Here is a 21,111-nt window from a genome sequence, read left to right as displayed (position 1 = left end):
TCCTGCGAAGCGTCGTACCGGAAGGTGAATGGCAATGGCCGGATGTGGCACGCTTCTTCGTGTCAAGCCCAGAGGCCCTTTCCGTGTTCACCGATTTTTGCCGAGAATCCCTCTGGCTAAAGGGATACGAATCGTAGATTATATATTAGGTAGGTACGTTGTTCAACCGAAGAGGTCGGAGCCTTCGGATATGGGGGTGTGACCTCGTAATCTTCTCGGGACAACCACGCTCTCGAGCAGCGTTCACGTCGCGTTAGATCAAATTAGGTAGGATTCCATTTTACCTTAATACGCCCACCTATCCCACTATTCCCTTCGCCCGACAGGGTCAGAAGCGTTCATCCAGGTCGGGATGCAAATGGACAAGCCTCCCCGTGGTCCCCGTGGGCACGACGGATAAGATAGCGGGGTGAAGGAGTCGGATAGTGGCGAATGCCAGCCGGCGGAGTTTATGTCACCCTAAGAAAGGAAGGATGGGCTTATTTGTCGTGGCCAAACTGTCCATCCTGCACAAACGAATCAGTAGGCGCTACTGGATTTTTCCATCGCCCGTCTCGGGGCGGTTCCGATAGACAGTAGATGTAAAAATGTGGCGTATGCCTGAAAGGGCGAGGTAGCACGGGCCTTTCCCATTCGTGGGAACGGTTCACACATTAACTGTCTTCTCCATGTGTCCGGGCCACGGGTACGCGTGAGCACTCTTCCGCGACCCGGACGGAAGCTAGGCTTGTTCAGCTACCTAGGTTGTAGAAATTTTCTCTGTCTCTGACTCCTGTTTCCTGACTGGTGAGGCTCTCCTTTAGGGCCGGGAGTGACAAATTGGGGACCAGGGGGTGGCGTGAGGTCCTTTTCATCCGGTCCTTCAGCGTTAGCCCATAAGAAGCGTTGACGTTCCTTGGGCCTGCTCTAAAGACAGTGGAGTGCAATTTGGAGGTATCTCTTTCAGCTTCGCCCCACATCTTCCTAGTTGAGTGTGCCTAGAAGTATCTTGGAAGAACTACAAGACTACAAGACTACTATTCTATCCTCCCTGACCTCTTCCCCATCCTCCCTGGCTTCCTCCCCATCCTCTCTAACCCCATTCCTCCCAAATTGTTGTGGTAGTGATGGTGGTAACGGTGCCGCCTGTGGTAGCTACGACTGGGGCGGCGGCGGCGGCGATGCTGCTGGTGGTGGTGGTGGCAGCGGCAGCAATGGTGGCAGTGGCGGCAGCGGTGGTATTTGTTGAAGCTGCTGTTGTTGTTCCTGTCGCTGCCGACGACGTTGGCGATAACGCCGTCATCGCTCGCTCTGGGGACGCTAAACAAAAATTAATTTTAGTCAATTTTTATTTAGAAACAATTGATATACATATATATATATATATACAGGGTGGACCATTTTAATCCATCCAGTCGAATATCTCGAAAACCAAGCCCGGGAGAGAAAAATGTTTCAGACAAAAGTTGTATGGTTTCGAGGGGGCCATAAGATGGTACCATTGGTTTGACCTTGAAAAGTCATTTGAAGGTCACGTGAAGGTCACTTCAAGTTTTTTAAATGGAACACCCTATATATTTTTACATATTCTTGTAGTTCATCTCGAGAGCTTTTCAAAACACTTATGACAAAGTATTTTTTGAGTTATAAAGCTTCAAAGTTGCAGTATTTTGACATAAAATACAAGATATCTCGTAAAATATTCATTTTTTTATTATCTTACTCTAATACTTTTATGCACAGAATAACGAGACGAATCAATTGGCATAATTAAAACACATAATTATGTTAAAGTAAAAATCTGAATTTGCAACTAACAGTTACACATTTTTACTTTAACATAATTATGTGTTTTCTTTACACCAATTGATTCGTCTCATTATTCTGTGCATAAAAGTATTAAAGTAAGATAATCAAAAAATGAATATTTTATGAGATATCTTGTATTTTATGTCAAAATACTGCAACTTTGAAGCCTTATAACTCAAAAAATACTTAATGAAAAATACTTTGTCATAAGTGTTTTGGAAAGCTCTCGAGATGAGCTACAAGAATATGTAAAAATATATAGGGTGTTCTATTTAAAAAATTTGAAGTGACCTTCACGTGACCTTCAAATCACCCTGTATATATATATATATATATATACAGGGTATCCCAGACTTACCGAATCATCTGTTAATGATGGATTCCTGAGGTCATTTAGACACGAAAATCCTAATACCAAAATGTCGAGGCTACAATAGTTTTCAAATGGTAAGAGTTTAAAGTTGACCAATTAGTATGACAAAACTTCGCGCGCTCAGGCACGTCGCATAATAAAAGTGCCACCGCACTAAATTTAATTATCAACATTGAAATATTGATAAATTATGTATTCAATTTATTGTTAAGTTATTGTTATGTAGTAATTTTTATTGTTATTAAAATAATTTTATAAATTTATCTCCTTCATGTGCGGTTAATAAATTTTGGTATTAGAATATCTCCGCAATGACAGAATCCTCGTAATTCCACGCGCAACCTCAACATTGAATTTAATTGGGTGACTATGAGGATTTTCTGTCATTGCGGAGATATTCTAATACCAAAATTTATTAACCGCACATGAAGAAGATAAATTTATAAAATTATTTCATGCTTATTGGTCAACTATAAACTCTTACCATTTGAAAACTATTGTAGCCTCGACATTTTGGTATTAGGATTTTCGTTTCTAAATAACCTCAGGAATCCACCATTAACAGGTGATTCGGTAAGTCTGGGACACCCTGTGTGTGTGTGTGTGTGTGCGTGTGCGTGCGTGCGTGCGTGCGTGCGTGCGTGCGTGCGTGCGTGCGTGCGTGCGTGCGTGCGTGCGTGCGTGCGTGCGTGCGTGCGTGCGTGCGTGCGTGCGTGCGTGCGTGCGTGCGTGCGTGCGTGCGTGCGTGCGTGCGTGCGTGCGTGCGTGCGTGCGTGCGTGCGTGCGTGCGTGCGTGCGTGCGTGCGTGCGTGCGTGCGTGCGTGCGTGCGTGCGTGCGTGCGTGCGTGCGTGCGTGCGTGCGTGCGTGCGTGCGTGCGTGCGTGCGTGCGTGCGTGCGTGCGTGCGTGCGTGCGTGCGTGCGTGCGTGCGTGCGTGCGTGCGTGCGTGCGTGCGTGCGTGCGTGCGTGCGTGCGTGCGTGCGTGCGTGCGTGCGTGCGTGCGTGCGTGCGTGCGTGCGTGCGTGCGTGCGTGCGTGCGTGCGTGCGTGCGTGCGTGCGTGCGTGCGTGCGTGCGTGCGTGCGTGCGTGCGTGCGTGCGTGCGTGCGTGCGTGCGTGCGTGCGTGCGTGCGTGCGTGCGTGCGTGCGTGCGTGCGTGCGTGCGTGCGTGCGTGCGTGCGTGCGTGCGTGCGTGCGTGCGTGCGTGCGTGCGTGCGTGCGTGCGTGCGTGCGTGCGTGCGTGCGTGCGTGCGTGCGTGCGTGCGTGTGTGTGTGTGTGTTTAAAATTATAGTACTTACTGTTGTTTGCGGCACTTATAACACGATAAAAATGTACGATCCTCGTAATGTCCCCGGCACCTCTGACTGCGGAATAATCCATCCCGGAGGTGGCATCGGGATTGCTGAAAAAAATAACATGAAATTATATATTGTATATATATATATTTATTTATATAAACATATATATATATATATAGATATTGTTACATGTATTGTTTATACACTAAATAAATACAGGTTATGTTTCTAAGTAGTTCTTTTTGTATTGCTAAATGTATATATTTAATTTATATATTATTACGTGATAAATATTTTGATAGTTAATAAAATATTTTATATATATATATATATATTTATATATATATATATTTATATATATATATATATATATATTTATATATAATATATATGAAAAGTATAATTATCTTACCGTGTTTGTTGAGTGGCATCTCGTCTCGTACTACTCTGCACTGTACTCCACTCAGTGAGAAACGACCATCAAATCAACATCAATTTGATATCGAATCGATGCAATTTACATCAACTCGACGACAATTCGATGTCAACTCGATAGGTCCTTTCTCACTGGGTGTCTGTACCAATAACAGCTGTGCATGATGGGAAAATTTATGCGCCATAGATCATACGCGATTATCAATTGTCGATTATACGTATTATTAATAGCGTTATTATTTCGTACATCACGAGTGATTTACGCGAGTGAATAGGTTTCACAAAAATGGGTAAAAAGAAGATGTGCATGTCGTTAAAACGCATTTCTTTCACTAAGAAAATGCGTTACATGCCACAATTTAATAAGAATTCTTTTCATAAAGAGAAGGATATCGAAGATTCTGCAGATGTGGAAGAAACCTCCAGATGCGTATCAGAATTACCAGGTACGTCTCATAATATATGTCGAGATAATATAGAAAATACAGACAACAATACATTGGCATCGCAATCATTATCTTTCACAGATACATTTTCTCAATTATCTGTTGATGCATGTGACTCGACACATAAAATCCAAGCAGAAAATGCCATTGACATTTTCAATGATGATTCTGTTGGATCTGAGTCGGACGTTCGCCAATTTTGCGAAACTGCAAGTTTGTCGAATGAGACTAACGCATATACAGATGAGAGAAATGCAATAGATAATGATACGCTGACACCGCAGTCATTATTGAATGCATTTCCTAAAAATTCTGTGAATCTATGCGCGATGATAGATTTAGATAATACAATACAAAGCAATAACATAGATGATATCGAAGACGGCGAAAATATTACTTTGCAAAATAATATGGATGATATCGAAGATATCGAAAATATTACTTTGCAAAGCAATATAGATGATATCGAAGATATTGCTTTGCAAAATAATATGGATGATATCGAAGACGTCGAAAATATTGCTTTGTAAAATAATATGGATGATATTGAAAATATCGAAAATATTGCTTTGTATGGTGATCAGAACATCGACGCAGATTGTTTATATTCTGTAGAGATTAATGGACGATGTATCGTCGATTTCGGGCATGTTTTTGCTGAATTGCAGAGACTGTCCACTCATTGGATCGGCGAATGTCGGTTCACTGATCTTGTAATAATTAAAACGACGCGTCATGGTCTGAAAACCCAATTTTTTATCAAATGTCGAATGTGTCACTTCAGAGATAACTTCTGAAGTGAACCAAGAGACGACAAAATATTGGATGTCAATAGAGGTGCTGTATGCGGTACTATATTGACAGGAACTGGTCATAAACAGCTTGAAGAATTTTTTGCTGCTGTAGATGTTTCATGCATGAGTAACAAAACGTACATTAGATATCATAATGAAATGTCGGAAGTCTTTGACGCTGCCGCGGAAGAAGAAATGCGCGTGGCGAAGAAGAAAGACGTTTGGCTATTGAAAGAGGAGATGTTGCAGATGGTATTCCGTATATACCCGTAATAACAGACGGCTCGTGGATGAAGAGATCCTATCGTAGTGGTAGTTACGATTCTCCATCTGGAGCAGCTATTATTACAGGATATTATATATATATTATTCTCAAAAAATTTTATTTGTCGGTTCAAAATAAATACTATGTTATTTGCGCTAGAGCAGCTAAATTACGTGTAAAACCAAAAAATCATAAATGTTATACAAACTGGAGAAACAATTAAAGTTCCACCAGTATGGAAAGTGATATAATCCTCGAAGGCTTCCGACTTAGTTTAGAAATGCATGGGTTAATTTATGATAAATATATTAATGATGATGATAGTAACGTATTAAAAAAATTGAAAGATTTCCCACCGTATCCAAATATTGTTGTGGAGAAGATTGAATGCACGAATCATCTTCTCCGCAATATGTGTAACAAAATACGCGAAGCGGGTAATAGTGGTGATAGAAATATTTCTAAATTAAAAAAAGTCGTTACGAACAGCGTGATGAAAATTTGAAACGCTATAGTAAAGGCTGTAACGTTTCGTCGAAATAGCAAAGGATCTCGGAGCCAAAAGGTCGTAAGATTAATTAAAGACTTATTAAATTTACCCAGCCATGTATTTAGTGAGCATAAAGGTTGTTCTTCTCTTAAATATTTTTGTACTGAAGAACGAAAAGAAGGTGAAGAAAATCTTGCGCCTCAATTACAACAGGCCGGGTTATTATTAAAAATTGAATTTGCAATGAAACGTGTAGTAGAGAATGCTGATAGCTTATTATATTAATTTACAAGTTATTCCGTGGAAAGTTGCAATGGAATTATTAGTAAATTCATTGGTGATAAACATATTCATTTTGCAAAAAGAGGGTCTTATCAAACCCGCGTGAAAGCATCCGTAGTACAATTCAATACTTGGCAAACATTGAATTCTACTTGTCACGCAATAGGTAAAGAACCACCTACACGTACAAAAATAATAGAAAATAGAAGTATTTAAAAAAATGAAAACTGTCAGCAACGCGCGCGTGCGGCAAAAGAATTAGGTCTCTCTATTCGTACATCAAAATATTTTGCTAAAACTTTTACGGCGGATAAAGATTACGGACCAAATACGGAAAGACCAGATATAGAAGGTCATATGTACGAACAGCTGAGATCTAATCATTATCAAATATTAAAAGATCAACAATGCAATCGTGCTGTATTGGAATGTGCTACACGGGGTCAGCATGAAAACCCGGAGTGGCACAACATACGGCGAAATCTTCTCACTGCTTGAAACTTTGGAAAAATTTGCAGCAGGAGAGAAACAACTTCGTGCCAAAATCTTGTTAAAGCAATTCTTTATCCTTCTCGACTGACGAATGCGGCTGTTGAGTGGGGTAAAGAAAAAGAGATGATGGCACGAGAGCAATTGCAGGTAGAGTTGGGATTAGAAATTAATGATTGTGGAATATTTATTGATGAAGAAATTTCATATCTTGCTGCAACGCCTGATGGCATTATCGGAGACAATACTGTCGTTGAGATTAAATGTCCTTATGCGGCGCGGCAAGTGTCTCCTACCGATGCAATGCTCAATAAGATTGAAGATGTTCATCGAATTTTCGATAAAATGGATGACACTCGTATGAATCAAAGATACATGTACTATTTCCAAATACATGAGCAGCTCTACATAACGCAAAGAAAATATTGCATTTTTGCTGTGTGGACACCCTTTGGATTGAAGTACACGTTTATCGAGCGTGATGACAGATTTTGGGAATCAAAAATGTTACCACTGCTTAAACGATTTTATGAGGACTACCTGGTTCCTGAAATAATTGATAGTAGAGCAGAAAGAAATATGCCAATTCGAGAACCGCAGTATGTCATGCACAGAATCATCGAAGCACAGAAAGCGGCTCAAAAAAAAAGAGTGTCATTGAACTATTAAAAATATGTAATTATATTAAATGTTTATACATACATATATAATGTAATAAAAATGATCAATTTTTTCTGAATATATATTGGTCAATGACATTCTGAGTCGCTTAGGAAGAGGTGGTGGGAAAATTCTGCTTATTACTCATATGTAAAGAAATTTCTTTTAAATATATAAATATTATTATAATAATTAAAATATATTTTACTGTTGCAATTTATTTTGTGTTATTGTTTCTTATTTTTAAAGTTAAAGAATGAAAATAATACATTGCAAAATGGAGATCGCAATTTAAACTGACAAGTGTGATTGCGTCGCAAAGTGTTTGACGTAATAATTTCTATTTTGCAATGCATTGTTTTCAAAAATATATAGTAATAAGCAGATAAAAATGAAGCATATTAAATATTTATAAATATATAAGAAACTACGTTAAGAGACACACATGTAATTAAAAGTACTTTAAAAATACTGTATATTAATTAAAGTACTTCCCACTATGTGGTTGAAGTCACTTTGCGATGCGATCACTTAACTCAGTTTAAATTGCGATCCATTCGAATTTATTAATTCCTACTATTTATTGCATTATGCACAGAAACAATGGCAATCTTTTATTATCTGTGAATTTTTACTAACTTTAAAATATAATATTAAATTAACAATACCATTTGACACACACACACACATAATATATGTTTTCATATATGCATTGTTTGCCATTGTTAAGTGTATACATATTACATATTCTTATCCTTAAAATGTAATCAATATCATAAGATAAAATTATATTACACTAAAAAAATTGTACATAATAATATTCTTGTTTTATCATTTTTTAAAATTTATATTATTCTTATTTATATTAATATGTCTATTATATTATTTTATTGTATTCATATTTATATTTGTATATTCTATATATATTTCTTATACATAGCATTTTTCGGGATAAGAATATAAAATCTTTTAGCGCTTCTGTTGTTGTGTTTCCGACAAGTGCAAAAAATTATGTTTTTATTTATAACAAATTAATAATTTAATATAATACAAATACAATTGATGTTTTTTCAGATTTTAAAATTGATAATTTTAGTACAATTTCTATCATTACTTTGATATTAATTTGTGCACAGCATAGTTACTTATTGCAGATTGAGAGTGGAACAGTGTCTGAAGGGCGGATCAGTTGAAGCACTCTATGCTTTTATTGAATGGAGAGGCGTATAGGTAAATACAGAATCAGTGCCATTTTATATTGCAGCAAGTAACGTATACGATGGACGTCCATGCTGACAGTGGCTGACAGGGAACTGAGGTACACAAATGGACTTTGGATGACATGTAGTATAGGCCTCATTCGTTTAGGTCTGAAAGGGGAGTGGTTTTTAGTAGTTGCGAGCCCTACATACTCTGCGGAATCGACCGGCGGAGATTCGGTAGGCATTTTCTACTTCCCTCGTAAAAAAAAGTAATGTATATGATAATGTATATGTCACACATATTTGTTAAAAATGCATTTAATTATATATTTAATAAATATGATTACATTTTTTGTAAATTAATTAAAAAATAATTAAAATATTGATTTAAATTAAAATATCTTTGTCAATTTTTATAATTAGAAAGTATTATTGTACTTAAAAAATATGTTGAAGTAATGTATTAATTATAATTTATAGTTCACAATTAATATATGATTTTTAATTATAATATATTTAATAAATATTTATATAAAATAATAAAATATATTTTTACATAAAATTATTAAAATATATTTTTTGTAAAAGCTATTAATTTAAAAAGAATATTTCTTAGAAAATATATCTTTTTACATAGCTATTATCAATTTATTACAAAATACATATAAATAAAGCATATATAAAATAAATGTTTTATTTATACACATGTATGTACAATATATGTGTAGTAATAAAATGGTAGAAATATTTTTAATATTTTAAAAGTTATTCTTAAATTTATTCTCTAAAAAAGGAATTTTTATATTATAAATAAATTATAAATTTTTGTTTATGTCTGTATTTAAACATATGTCTACAATGTGCAATGTCAAGTAAGAATTGATAATCATATTATTTTCTATCCGTTGATATGATACACGAAGTGTCGATAGTAAGAAAGCAACATAACACCAAATCTATTATAGGCGCCCGTCTTACATACTGTGTATATTAGTTCACTTTGTTAGCTATTATCTTACTGTTATTATTCATCATCATACAATATTTTGCCATATATATAATTTTAAATACAATTTATATATATATATATATATATATATATATATATATATATATATATATATACATATATGTACATATGCAAATATAAATTTCATAAAAAGTGGGCACCCGTTAGCCTTGTTACATTACTGCTTTCTGCCACAAGAGACCAGAAAGCATTTTCAGACCTCGGTAATCCAATATGCTTGAGGAGGAACAAGAACAGCTCGATTGCGCGATCCTTTTCTATCGTACAAGCGTCCACGCGAGCAATACAATAGTGTTGGTACGTATATAGACATACACTAACACATTGACTAAAAATTCATTTTTGTAATGTTGGTAACAATGACGTTGAAATTTTCTCGCCAGTCCTGTCGACTCTTAATATCTCAAGTAGCAAATTTTTTTAATCCAAGTGATCCCAGTAGGAAAAACGAAACACAGCACGGCGTTTTCAATACTGCCAACTTTATCTTTCTTCCCAACACCAACCAAACTTAATTTTCAAACGCACTCTTGATCTGACCTAGAGACCAGGCCTACGATTAAACAAATTCAAATTATTTCTATATCTATTTTTCTTTTTCTTTTGTTTTGCTTACATAAAATATACATATATAAAATAAAATTGAACATAAAATAAAAGTAATACATTTATTATATAAGTATTATAATTATTTAAAATAAAAGAATATATAAAACCAATTTACATAAAATCAGACATTACATAAAATATACTTTATTTTATACAATGGATGTGTGCGCATATCACGCATATGCACGTATTAACCAAAAATAAAATTATATATATACAGGGTGTCCGGTCGCGACCGCCCCATAGCTCAAGGACAGATAGAGAAGGTCAAACCGAATAGAAAAGTCCTGTATCATTTTGCGATTTTCAGAATAATTATTAAGAAATTAATTTACAAAGATCAGCAAATCCGGCGCGAGTATCAGCCCGCCGCAAAAAAAAATGGCGAGGACAGCGCTAGGCCGGTCGATAAATAATAATCGTTAATCTATTGTTCTTATCAACTGGGCCGTCCTTCTCGCCATCTTTTTTGCAGCGGGCTGATACTCGCACCGGATTTGCAGATCTTTGTAAATTAATTTCTCAATAAATATTCCGAAAATCGCAAAATGGTATAGGACTTTTTTATTCCATTTAACCGCTCTACCTGCACCCGAGAGGTGATACGGTCATTTTGAGACACTCTGTATATACATATATGTGGGGTGTCCCGTAACTCTCAATTAATACTTTAGGTGGTGAAAGAAGGTGGAATTTTGAGTAAAAAGTTCCTTTTCTGATTTTGGCTCAGACCATTATTTACCGAGTTATTAACAATTAAAGTTGATAATCAGACGGCGCGCGGCCGGAGTACTTAAGAGCGTAGCATGCCATGAGACCCTTCGTGCTTACCGTACATTTTCTCCATTAAAATTTTATTTTAAATTTTCTTGTTAAATAATGAATAAATAAATAAATCAATAAATTGATAGATAAATAAATAAATAAATGAATAAATAAATAAAGAAGAATAAATACAGTTAGAAATGTATACAAATTTTGGATTGCTTTTTATTTTTATTTATTATTATTTTGTTTATTTAATTATGTATTATTTATTTATACATTTATTCAATTATTTAACCCATAAATTCTCATGGCTAATCAAGCAGTGATGGGAATAACTACGAGATATTCGCCATGAGTATTTAGGAAGATTTGGCAAAAAAAACATTATAATAAATAAATTGTTTAAACAATTTTTTAAAAAATTGTCTTTACATGCATTATATACATATACTTACGTAATTTTTTTCACAAAAACGATGGTGCTCTCAGTTTTTACTTAAACTTCAACTTTTTGAGAAATTTTTGAAACAATTTGTTTATAAACAATTTAATTTAATAATTTCGTCATTTTTGCGTATCGTACATGATTCTTACATAAAAATCCATCGGTTTGTATGAAAAAAAAATATTTTTTGTCACAATTCGATGGATTGTTATGTATTACAATTTCAATAGCGCTCAATTATTTTAATCCAAAATTAATCAGTACGTAAGTCTCTTTCATCATTAATCATCGTCAATTCTTTAAATCATTTTTTATCTTCTAGTTATTAAGAAGAATTTTTCTTTTAGAATGAGAGACGTGAGAGGCAATAAGTTTGAAATAATAATAGGGGTGTTACGTCCTGTCGGCTCCACGTTTTTCCTCCCACGAAATGAACAATAATCGTCCGATCAGTCACAAAAAACGGGTCGCGTAATAGAAAAAAACCGTTATTATCAAATAATGTTCAAACCTACTAAAAACGATATCTAAACAAATACCGGAAGGGATCAATAACGAAATCTTCTAAACAACGAAACAGACAAACACAGCTGCATAATCTTAAGTAAGAAACAAATAATGCCGCTACGCACTGTCGGCTCCACGTTTTTCCTCCCACGAAAATGAAGTAATAATCGCCCGACTACTCATAAAAAGGATCGCGCGACGAAAAATATTTTAAAACATTGGAAACGATGTCAAAAGAAACGACCGGAAAGGACCGATAGTGAGATCCTCTAAATGAATAAATCGACAAACACAGCTGCATAATCTTAAGAAAAAAACAAATAACGCCGCTACGCGCTGTCGGCTCCACGTCTTTACCTCCTATAAAGATAAAACAATAATTGCCCGACTAGTCATAAGAGGGCTGCGGAACGAAAAAATGTTTTAAACATTGAAATCAATGTTCAAAGAAATGACCGAAAAGGATCAATAGCGAGATCCCCTAAATAAATAAATGGATAAAAACAGCTGCATAATCCCAGGAGATAACCAAATGAAGAATCTCCAAATTTCCTAAGAGGCCGTACAGAGCCCACCAATCAGCAACAATCAAAAATAAGGAGGAGAAGGATCTCACCGAACGACAGCTTTTTACACATCAAAATCTCAAAAATACTCCCGCCCAAAATGTTAACACGCCCTTAAGATTTAATATAAAAAGGGAAGACTCTCGCATTACCGACACCAAAAAAATTTAAATCAGTCGATAGTACAACGTTAGATTCATTCGGCACAGTTACTTCCGCTCATTCCTATTTTCGGTCGTTCACTGACAAGGAATTCGTTTCACATATCGGGAGTTCTGATTAAGTTTTTAAAACTATTAGAGTCAGTGCCCAACAACGACCACCTGCCGAGCAAGAGCCACAACTGGGTCACGACCTGACCAGCAGCTAAAAACGCAACAAATCTGCCTAAGTAGTAAGTCTATTTTCCTTCTCTTTCACCGCCGTTCTTTTTCCTTTATTCAACCCTGTTCTTTTATTAAGTGCCTAAAATCGCGCCAACCCGCCGATTCTCGCGAGCCAACTGAGACCATAGATCGGACGACACGACCGTGTGCGAAATCGCGCCATAACACATATTACACTTTCATAAATCTTTATTATTTTTTTTTTCTTATTATAAAATATTGTAACAAATACCAACCAGAATAAAATCTTTAGACTCGCACTCGTTCCCTTTCGTTTCTGGTTGATGACTTCCGTACTTATGTAACACCCGCGACCCACACACACAAACACACACACACACTCATACAAATAATTTTAAGGCCAATATCAATAAGATTATATGTATAATGGTAAGAATTAATTGAATAAATGTTAAATTAAATATTAAATAATCGGTAAATTTATTTAACTCCCTCACTCTCTCCACGCGAAAGATCACACTTGGTCCCGTCCCGCGTAAAAGAGATTCGATTTTCTTACCAAAAAGAGATCACCGAGAGAGCGTTCGCATAACAGAGTAATAACGACACCCGTCGTTTACCTGTTTGCTAACCTGCAGCTCGCTCGACCGAGTCACTCGTCGATAAGACTTTTGACATCGGAACAGTTTCTGTTACGCCCTTCCTCTGACCCATCCTTTCTACGGGCCTGGACGTAACAATACAGAGTGAGGAAAAAGCATGGAAACCCTGAAAAATCTCGGAAAATATAAGTTTTACAGAAAAATGTTTCCAACAAAAGTTGTATGGTTTCGAAAGGGCCATAAAATGATACCATTGGTTCGACCTTGGATAGTCGTTTGAAGGTCACGTGAAGGTCACCATCAATTTATTAAATGGGACACCTAATTATCTTATTTTAATACTTTTTAGCATATAATCATAAAGAAAATACATGGTTGTTTCTTTAAAAAAAAAACGAAAAATTAATATTTTACGAGATATTTTGTATTTGATATCAAAATATTGGAACTTTTAAGCCTCATAACTCAAAAGTACTTAATCAAAAAATTTTTATTATAGTGTTTTGGAAAGTTCTCCCATTTAAAATATTGATGGTGACCTTCAAACGACTATTCAAGGTCAAACTAATGGTATCATCTTATAGCCCTTTCGAAACCATACAACTTTTGTTCGAAACATTTTTCTGTAAAACTTATATTTTCTGAGATTTTTCAGGGTTTCCATACTTTCTCCTCACCCTGTATATGATCATATATGTATAATCACATAGGTCCATTTTTTCTCAGGTAATTACAGTTATTAATTATTATTTTTTATTTTAACAATAGCATGTAAGAGTTCTCGTGTTATTTATTTAATAATCTCTATTTCTCTCACGTATCTAATGATAACTAAAATTTTTTTTCTTTTTGTTATAAAATGCTGTGAAAAAATAAAACATACTTTTTGTACATAATCTTATTTTCTTGAGGTATATACATGTGCAATTATCACATGTTAATACTTGATTTACTTGTCACTTAATGATAACAAATATATACACAATATAGTAACATGTATGTGACGCGTGACATACAAATTAGACATAACCTATTAGGGGTGCATTCCGGTATTCACTGATAGTACTGACAGTACTACGAATGTCGTTTCGAGATACACGACAGTAAGCTTTTGATACGTTTTCATGTTCATATGACGTCATAGATTTTGTCGTCACTTCCTGCTTTCATTACTGCGGCTGAAGAGGTGAAGCATTCGCAGTAGAAAGATGGCGGCGTGTATGGAATTAACCTTAATAGATTCAGTGGAAAATAAAGAGTATAAAATAATATTAAATCCTGAAGATGCAGAAAAAGCACGAAACGGTAACCATGCAATTTATGTCAATATTTTTATAAATCTGAATATTGTATGTATTTTTATACATATTTTATAGTATATTTTCTTTTTAGATATAAACTTTGCAACATTATTATTAAAAAAAGCCAAGGAACAAAATACGCTACAATATGTTAACTGTACACCACAGGCAATATAATGAACGTAAATATAATGAGTACACATATTTAAATGAGTATTATCAGTTTATGTCAAATGGTCTTTTCTGTTTCAGCGAATACCAGTACTTTTACAAAAACTATTGAATGCACGGATAGTAATTTATATTTTTAATCATACATGCTTTTATTTTATTATACATATATACCTGTTTGTGTAAGATAGTTTCAGACATTTGTATGAGTTGAGTATACAAGGATGAGTCTAATATAATATGTCTACTGTGCATATTAGATGCAATAAATTTAGATCGTAAATTTAGACATTAAGTAATTATACTTGTCTTTAATTATTGTAGACACACACGTTTGGAATAAAGCCGAAACTATGTTGTTATTAGATTTATATGATAAATATAAAGATGAACATAACAATGGAAAAGGAACAGTCAAACAATTTTGGGCAAAAATTTCAAAAGAAATGCAAGGAAAAGGATATAATGTTACAGGCATAAAATGTGCAACAAAATTTCAAGCTTTAAAACCTACAAATCAGTTATAGACCATAACAACAAAAGCGGAAACAGTCGTAAAGAATGAAAATATTTACAAGTATAATATTTTTTAAGCTTATTTTTACATAAAAGTGTACACTACCAGTCTGTTTCATTCTCCTAGCGAGTTTATATAGGCTATGTTACATATTCCATATAAATTCGCTAAGAGAATGGAACAAATTAATGACGGGCAGTATACACATGTGTTATATTAACTTTGTAATATTAATATATCGAGATTTAATTATAAAGATTAGTACATATATATATGTGTAGATTTTGAATAATTAATAATTACACGAGGTGTTATTAATATCTTGTTTTACATTTTTCTTGTGTGTTCTCTTGTTCTGTGTTTTCTTCTTCATCTATATTTGATCCTGCTACTGTTGAAGGTTTTACTCAAGGTTTATCTGAGAACAACTCATTCATAATCTAAAATAAAATAAAAATTATATACATATGTGGGAAATTATTTTTGCGTAAAAGATGTTTTGTAAAGAATATATATTTAATTTTGTATTTTTATGTTGTATTGTCATATTAACCGTTATATTCAAAACTGCCGACCATCGAACATATGTTTTCGATGACGATGTTTATGTACGCGACTTCCTATAATACACGACATAAAAATACAAAATTAAATATATATTCTTTACAAAATATCTTTTACGCAAAAATAATTCCCCACATATGTATATAATTTTTATTTTATTTTAGATTATGAATGAGTTGCTCTCAGATAAACCTTGGGTAAAACCTTTAACAGTAGCAGGATCAAATATAGATGAAGAAGAAAACACAAAACAAGAGGACACACAGGAAAAATGTAAAACAAGATATTAATCTTGTGCTCTAACCAAATAAAGTATATTTCTTTTGACATTTATTTGATATTTGCTTGATGTTTGTGTTACGTCCTGTAGACTTCACGATTCTTTCTTTTCGAAAAGAATGCATAAACATTTAGAAATAGTAATTCTGAGAACGCTCTACGGCGAAATATCAAACCGTGAGAGCTGTCACCTTAGTCACACGAATCTTATGTTACGTGGACAATAAAATTCTAACAAATCTCTGAAAGGCGAGACCTACTCTAAATAAGATAACCAAAGAAATCGAGCATAAACACCAGAACGGCTCTCTAACTCTAAAAGAATTTTAAATAAAACAGAATCACCGTAACTCGAAGCAGATAATTAGAGCTGCAACCGTAGGATTGAAACGGTGACGAAAATTTAAGAGACATTTAATAAGAGAACTCGCCTGACGGACCACCTAAAGTGACAGCTGTTTATAATAAATTTCTAAATAGCGATAAGCGACTCTGACGATACTGTTACGAAAACGAAGCAATAATCGTCTGATCAGTCACAAAAAAAAGAAGGGTTGCGCAATAAGAAGGACCGTTATTAAACACGATACCGGAAAGGATCGATAGCGAGATTTTCTAAATGAATAAACAACAAACACAGCTGCATAATCTCAAGAGATAAACAAATGAAGAACCTCCAAATGTTCCAAGAGGCCGTACAGAGCTCACCAATCAGCGACAATCAAAATTTAAGAGAAGGACCTCACCAAACGACAGCTTTTTACATGTCGAAATCTCAAGAGTACTCCCGCCCAAAAATGTTAACACGTCCTCAAAATTCAATATAAAAAGGGAATACTCGCGCACTAACGGACATTACATTTTTTCCGATTCATTCAGTATTACACATACTTGATTCCATCTGTTCACCGATAAAATCATATTCTCATTTTAAGAATATACCACTTATTTTTAGAATATCTTCCTCTAAAATAAGCGCCAAGAGGATTTTCTTAACTAAACCCAGAAATCCTCTAAAAAATAGAAAAGTATTAGATATTCTTAATATGTAAGAATATATATACACTTCTAATCTTGAGGCTTTCGTGGCCATTAGAATTGTCTAAACTGGGGACTTCCGGATGGATGCCGCGTGAATGAACAGCGTAATGCACTCAATCACGTTTCGCAAACATTGCAGTTTGCATCTTCAGGGCTAAGAGCCCCGATACTGAGCTCTCTTGGATTGGGGTTCTTATATCTTGCGAAAGGTTTTTCTATCTACAGGAAAAATATACCGTTATGCCCTCTAGTGGTGTAAACGCAAATAGGGTTTGTATGATACAATTTAAGAATATTTTCTTTATTTCATATACTATTCTTAACAAAAGATCATTAGAGGGAAATATTCTGAATTTTTTAGAATATTTTATTGGAGGAAAGCTTCAGAAGGAATTCTTCTAAAATAGAGAATACAATTTTTTCCGTGTTCAGTATTTCGGCATCCACATTCATTCTTTTTCACCAATTAATTCAGCAGCGTTAAGTCTCGCTCAATTGTACTTTGACTCATTTCGGTCGTTCGCTGATTCTAACAATTCACTTTGCATATCAAGAGTTCTGCATAAAATAATTAGAGTCAGTGCGAAACGTCGACCACCCGCCGAACACAGTACAGGAGCCACAGCCGACTAAATCCGCCTAAGTAGTAAGTTTACTCTAAATCGCGTCATAACACTCATCACACTTTTCGTAAATTTTTATTATTTTTTAATAAACTATTATAACAAATACCAACCAGAATAAAATCTTTAAAATCGCACTCGTTCCCCTTCTTTTCTGGTTGATGACCTCCGTACTTATGTAACACCCGCGATTCACACACACACACATACTCATACACAAATAAATCTAAGCCCGATACTAAAATTATAAAATAATGAGATCATATGTATAGCGTTAATTGAATAAATGTAAACCAAAATAATTAAATGATAGATAAATTTATTTAACTCCCTCAATCATCTCCGCATAAGATCACACTTGGTCCCGTCCCGTGTAAAAGAGATTCGATTCTCTTACCAAAAAGGGACCATCGAAAGAGCGTTCGCATAAACAGAGTAATAACGACATCCGTCGTTTACCTGTTTTGCTAACCTTCAGCTCGCTCGACCGAGTTATTCGTCGATAAGACTTTTGACATCGGAACAGTTCCTGTTACACCCTTCCTCTGATCCATCTTTTCCACGGACCTGGACGTAAGACGGTTGTAAAGGAGAAAAATAGAAAATGAAATTTCGACTATCGGCATTCGATTACTTTTTTCATGAAGTTTTACATAATGCGCGGGAAATTCATTCTGCATTAAATCATTATCTTTGCGATCGTTACTTTTGGAATTAATATAGAAGACATTCTGAACATTTTTGTTATGCAAGATAAAATTTTTGCGCAAATTGTATCGATTGAAATTTGTCTGATTACCATTTTGTTAATGGACTTTGAGGGACACTCGTATCTCACTATCAAATTGTTATCTTGTTTGTTTTAAATTGAGAAATTTCGCAAATACTTTAAAGATAAAGTGAGGAATAGAAGTGCACAACACCAAAGTGCAAAACTTTTATACCACATGGTCAATTTGCAAAATTAAATAATTCTTTTTTTTGCGGCAATTTCTTAATCTAATATCTAACAGTTGCAATAAATTGCGAAAATAAAAATACGCGTATTGTTTTTCTGCAACGGATCTTGACAACAAAATTCTTTCCGGCAAAGAACAAAATCACTGTTCAAAATTGTATAACGAAAGAAAAGAACTCGCAAGAAACACACGTATTCTCGCGATCAATAAGAAGAGACTGCTGTGATGCATCGCCGATAATAATAAAGAAACAATAGTATCTGCTAAGGAATCGTATTTACAGGAAAAATTCTTTATTAACAAACAGTAAACGTATCAATTCAGCGATATCGTTAAAGATATTAGTTATAAATATTATACATAACATAAAAGAATATCTTCACGATGCGAATAAATAATATATATTTTTTATTATCTGTTATTGTTTTATTCAATAGAGGTATTTACTTCAAAAATAATTAAAATCAAGTATTGCATAAAAAAATTATTAAATCTATTATCTTTTACATAATAATGTATAGATAATAATGTGTCTGTTAAGATAAATTACAATTGAATAAAGAATAAAATATGCAAAAAATCCGGTTTGCAGTGATTTATATCGCGTACCTCAAGGAAATCGCATTAAAAATTATTCGTAAAAAATCTTCATCAAAGATAATGATAATCAAATGGCATGGAGAAAATGACGAGCATCGATTAAAATCTTCATAACATTACTTAGAGTGACCTTGATAACAATTGCATAATTAAAAATTGTTGAAATCTGTAGTGGCTCCCCATATCTGTGTAATTACCAAAAACATTAATTATAATAAAATCAACTGCGAACTTCAAATCTCTGATTAGAAATCTTTGTTTTTCGCATATTTATACAATAAAGTTTTAGTTGTGCGCTTTTTCTAAGTATAAAATCAAGATTATAAACCGAAAACAAAAATGTCGGTGTCATTTGAATATCACTATCTGTGATGAAGATTTTTTATGAATAATCTTTAATGTAATTCCCTTGAGAGACGCCATGTAAAATTATTGTAAACCGGACTTGCCTAATATTTCATTGTTAACATGTGTTATAACAAACACAATTTTATATACAATGTAAGAGAAAAAAATAAAATTACTTTTATTCAATAATTGCTTTTAATTATTTTTTTTAGATAAATACTTTGTATCATACACTAAATATAGCTTAAACAAAATTATTATTATTTATTAGCTCCATGAAAATATTCTTAAATATTACATATATTTTCAATAAATTTTCTTTAACGATATCGTTGAATGGATACATTTACTGTTTGATGAAATTAATAAAGTATTTTGCTTGTATATGTATACGATTTCTTAGCAGCTACTACTGCTACTTTATCATTATTGGTGATTCATCACAGTAGTTTCTTCTTATTGATCGTGTGAATACTTATCTGTGTTTCTCGCGAGTTCTTCTCATCATACATTCACGAACAGTGGTTTCGTTCCAGGAAAAGATTTTTGTTTTCACAATTAAACTATCGCGGAAACATAATACGTATATTTTTATTTTTGCAATTTATTGCAGCTGTTAGATATTACATTAAAAAATTGCCGCAAAAAAAGAAATTAATTGATTTTGTAAATAATATAATATAGTACAAAAGTTTTGTACTTTGGTGTTGTGCATTTCTATTTCCCAGCTTTATCTGCAATGTCTCGAAATTTTACAATTGAAAACAAAACAATACAGGATAACAATTTGATATGAGATAGGAGCGTCACGTGAATTCCATTAAAAGAAATAGCAACCAGACGGATTTCAATCGATACCATTTGTTCAAAAATGTCACCTTGCATAACGAAAATGCTCAGTATGTCTTTCGTATTAATTCCAAAAGTAACGATTGCAAAGATGAATATTTAATACAGAATGCATTTTCCGCGCATTATGTAAAATATTATTAAAAAAATAATCAAATTTCCGATTACCATTCACGACGGCCAAACAATAATGTTTTACATCGATAGATACATCAAAATAAAAAAGATACAGAGAGCCATCTTTAAGAAAAATTATGTAAAGATAATTATGTAAGATATCGTTACAGAAAATTTGTTGAAAATATTATACGTAACATTTAACAATATCTTCATAGAGCTAATAAATAATAATGATTTTGTTTAAGCTACATTTAGTGTCCGTGAGAAGAATACGTCTCGCAATTTGGTTTTAATTATAAGCAATCTGTATTTCTTGTAAATATATTACAGTTAGTATCGTACAAG

At 33.9% G+C, this 21,111-nt stretch overlaps 2 protein-coding genes across 5 annotated transcripts in view; one reads left to right on the top strand and one right to left on the bottom strand.

Annotated features, from left to right (window-relative positions):
* The window catches only part of LOC140671013 (G-protein coupled receptor Mth-like), a 108,275-nt gene that overhangs the window by 43,199 nt on the left and 43,965 nt on the right, over nucleotides 1-21,111 (bottom strand). Inside the window, exon 5 of one of the 4 annotated variants that reach the window (XM_072901997.1) lies at nucleotides 3,876-8,688. The exons of 1 other annotated variant lie outside the window; for it this stretch is intronic. In XM_072901997.1, coding sequence (XP_072758098.1) covers nucleotide 8,688 — 1 coding nt within the window. In that variant the 3' untranslated portion in view covers nucleotides 3,876-8,687. Of the gene's footprint in view, nucleotides 1-3,875; nucleotides 8,689-9,297; nucleotides 10,104-15,792; nucleotides 18,458-21,111 lie in introns of those variants that run through there. 2 more of the 4 variants (XM_072901994.1, XM_072901993.1) reach the window with 2 other exon arrangements.
* LOC140671293 (uncharacterized) lies at nucleotides 14,603-15,615 on the top strand. The gene is made up of 3 exons (XM_072902554.1): nucleotides 14,603-14,699; nucleotides 14,948-14,989; nucleotides 15,191-15,615. Exons 1-3 carry the CDS (start codon nucleotides 14,603-14,605, stop codon nucleotides 15,391-15,393), a joined length of 342 nt encoding a protein of 113 aa, XP_072758655.1. The 3' UTR covers nucleotides 15,394-15,615.

The sequence above is a fragment of the Anoplolepis gracilipes genome, chromosome 11 (genome assembly GCF_047496725.1).
Source record: "Anoplolepis gracilipes chromosome 11, ASM4749672v1, whole genome shotgun sequence".
Classification (NCBI taxonomy): Eukaryota; Metazoa; Arthropoda; class Insecta; order Hymenoptera; family Formicidae; genus Anoplolepis; species Anoplolepis gracilipes.
This window is presented reverse-complemented; position numbering and strand designations above follow the sequence as displayed.